The 3,755-nt window shown below is 41.0% G+C and overlaps 1 protein-coding gene across 1 annotated transcript; it reads left to right on the forward strand.

Moving 5' to 3' along the window:
* Window positions 1-36: 36 nt before the first annotated feature.
* T265_15846 (hypothetical protein) lies at window positions 37-1,917 on the forward strand (the record flags this gene model as incomplete). Its single annotated transcript, XM_009179238.1, has 2 exons — window positions 37-446; window positions 1,713-1,917. Coding segments are annotated over 2 exons (240 nt in total), but the record flags the coding sequence as incomplete, so codon positions are not given.
* Window positions 1,918-3,755: the final 1,838 nt, after the last annotated feature.

A 3,755-nucleotide genomic window follows, 5' to 3' on the forward strand; every position in this document is an offset into this window, starting at 1 on the left:
TTCATTCACCGATGATTCGGGGAGGTGGGAAGTAGCTGCGAATCGGAGGCGGGAGCTGACTGATTAGTGAACCTAACACTTGTTTTACATTGATAATGCGTGAAAAAATTCCGGGCCGTGCCATCGTCAAGGGCTGCCAAAAAGCATCTCAGTAAACTTTTTGCCCGAAAATTTGCATGCTGAGTCATAGTGTAGGTACGTGTACTGTCCCATACAGTTCGCATCATAACAGATAACCTTTTGTAACACGTTTTTGTTGCTTTTCAAGTGCATTCTACAAAAAACAGGATGCCCATATTCATGAGTTGGAAAAACTGACAGGCTTGGAGAACATAGAAGATGAATCCACCACAGAAGAACCGATTCCAAACAATCCTGACAAAGTTCACTTTCGGGGCCAGGTGTCCAATATGGTTATAATGCGCGTGGTTTTCTTCTCTAACTTGGTTAGTTGATGTGATTTGTTGTTGACATGAACTGAGGTCTATCCTTTAGCCTGCTCTGAAGGAACGAGACGGTCAGGTGTATCGATGTTTTGCTCCCGAGAGTAAAATAAGATCAGTATAATAACCTAATCTTGTTCGTATTTAGCTTGCAGCAATTCGTACCATCCCCTATTCACCTATTACTATTTGGCTCCAATTGTTATTATGTGTCCATGTTATTGAGATTTCTTAAGCTTAACTGAATTACATTAGTCAGTTTCAAACAAAAATAACCACCGGACGGGGATGCTGCTGACGGACGGACAACAAATTATACATTTTTCGACTTCCCATTCGTTATCTTGACCAGATCATTTATCATGCAGCTACATTACGTTTATCGACATCTTGACATTTGACTTTCATTGCTTCTTGTGTTTGCTTTTTCACAACTGAGGTCACGCTTTGTTCTCGCACATTCGTCTACCTCTAACGGACTGTCATTAATATGTGCATTCTTAGAGGTGATTATTGGACTCAGATTTACTGTGTGCAGTTGGAAAGCACTGCTTCATCCCGCCTACATTCCTCTTCGAGGCCGAGAAGTTGCACATTTTTTGAAAAGAATAGAATAGAAAAGCTGATGACCGTAAAAACAACGAAGCTGATTGGCATTCGATATATTCAAACTTAACAAAAACCCACTTTGAAATCTCGCTCTTATCTGCTATGCTATAATTTGGGACATGATGTTTTTGTTTCGATGCGGACGTCGCGTTATGATTCTATTCATTTCACCTTGGTCTCGTTTATAACTGCCTTTCAACACTATCCCGAGCTGGTGGAACCGATGAAATCCAACTTCAATAACGCTCATTATAGAAACCCTAAGGGACTACACAAAGGATTATGTGGGTTCACGATAACCGGATATTCATTTAATGTCTGAATAACTAAAAGGGCAAATTCTCGTGTGAACAGTTTCCATGTTTTGGGTGAAAATTGCTCAGAGAAACGCGTGACTGAATTCCTTTCTGACAATAAGAAGTAATTCTTTAAGTTGGTTGGAGTTGGGTGGGTATTACGTTTTATACATTTTATATGTACTAACGTTTTATACCACTGGTTTGTAGGGAATTTCGAAAATAGTTTCTACACCACAAAGTTCTTTTGGTTGGTCCGCAGTGGTGTTAAACACCCGATTTCTGACCACCTGAGAGAAAATCGAGCCAGATTTTCCAAGTGAGCTGTTACCGCACTCGTGTATCTTCCGCTTTCTGCATTCAGACCCTGCTTATCGGAAAAGCTGTTGCTTCAAGTATATCTGGCTCGTTGTCCATAATCTCCTCACTATTGGACAGTTGTGTGGACTTGGCCTCTGGTGGGATCATGTGGTATACGTCGCGTCAAATGCGGAAACGCCGACCCTATTCTTATCCTCAAGGTAGTTCACTCATCACATCAAATTCACTTATCTCAAATACCCTTGACGACCATCGGAAGCGGTTTACCACTGTTTACATCTCACTGATTTTCGAAGTATTAATCGTTTGATTCCAAAATACTGTTTAATTAATTTGACGGGCAGGCGTGATTAGTATAATTAGGGAATATTCTTTTCTGTACTCGAGTTACATTAGGGCCTCTTTCAGTTGAAACCACTGTAGACCACAATCGCACCTCAATAGTACTCTGAAACCAAACAACTGTTCACTTTTGATTGTTTCCATCCAGCATAAAGCGTTCGACATGACATCATCATGGATTTAGGGCAAACTAAATTCGATTTCCTCATCTTTGGACAAATATCAATCCGGCGTCGCCGAGCCATATATTCTCCGCTTCGAGGATCCGCTTCGGTTAATTGCTACGACATCGCCTTCCGCCTAACCTTTCCCGCTGAGCTCAGCCAGTTTATTTCTAGTAAAAGGATGTAAGAGGGAATAGGAACATTAGTGAATGGATCTTAATAATTTGCATGATTTCATCGCAAAAGTTTTGTCTTCTAAGCTTAATCAGCAAGGACGTATTGAAGTTTGAACCGAATTAGTGCGTGGTGTTATATGCGCACTGTCTGACCGCACGCTACAATGACGATGTGGTCACTTGGTAGCACATTGTCATAATTCTCTTTTTCCCATTACTCCATTTTAAGGTGCTCTCAATAACCCTTCACACACACATGTCTCTCTATCCTGATGAGGACGTACTTGTTTTCTCTCCTTTTTTCCGATCTTGTGCACTTTAATTTATCAAACAAATGGCTTTGGGCTGGAGTGAACTTGATCTCTTGATTAAGTGCGAAATTACATCTTTCCGTGTGAAGTAATATGGGAGACAAATACCGGTGTTGTGATCGTTAATGGTGTCGATGTAGAGTTGACATCACTCTAACCTTTGAGTCGAACAGAAATTGTTTTCGCTGTTGGGTAAACTTACAACCATCGTAGCGTTCTTCATGCGCTTTTTACCTACAAAGCGGAACTTCATGCTTGAGGACTTTAGTCTGGTGATATCGCATTTGTAATTCCATGACGAGCGCTGAAGGCCGTTGAGCATTTTACATATCTCCGTTATTACAGGGGGTTAGTGCACAAGTCTCAGACTGGAATCGACGTAGCCACTTGTAACGCCGAACAGGCATACCAGTGTTCTATCAATCGCTTATTATTCATCTACAATGTGGGTTTTCTTTTTTTTTGTGGCTTGAAAGAATGATCTCAGGCGCATGCTGGTACCTGGCATAGACATTTCAGAACAGTTGCTGATGTTGAGTAGCATCAGCTAACCCGCAACGAGGTAGTTAGAAGTCGAGTATTTGATTGTACTTCAGGTGCTTCAGTTGGAAAAATAATCCCATTTAATCATGATTCTGCCTCAGGGATTTTTTAATATTACGGTAAAGCATCCCCGTCAATGCTGACTTCTCTGTCCGTGACGATGATGAATCATAGGTTACTAGACTTGGCCGTAGGACGGAGTTGCACTGCAAAAGTGCATGTTGAACTTACTACTTGATCTAAATCGTAGTTGGAGTGAGACTAAAAGGATAAGGTCCTCCATCACTAGTTTGACTGTTAAAAGGTACGCAACCGAATATTTTTCATTTTTGTGATCGGCGGAAGAATCAGACGCGTTTCTCTCAAGTTTGACAATTCAAACGCTTGTTTGAAGAAATTGTCATGGTTTCACTGAACGATATCAACTCAGATAGGATGTGCAACTTCTAGTTTTATTATTGAGCCCCAATAATGTTTTTTTCATGTATCACGACGTTGGGTGTTCAAATAATGCTACTGTCCCGCAAATACGTCTCTGTCGTTTTGTGAC

The sequence above is a fragment of the Opisthorchis viverrini genome, assembly GCF_000715545.1.
Source record: "Opisthorchis viverrini unplaced genomic scaffold scaffold5818, whole genome shotgun sequence".
Classification (NCBI taxonomy): domain Eukaryota; kingdom Metazoa; phylum Platyhelminthes; class Trematoda; order Opisthorchiida; family Opisthorchiidae; genus Opisthorchis; species Opisthorchis viverrini.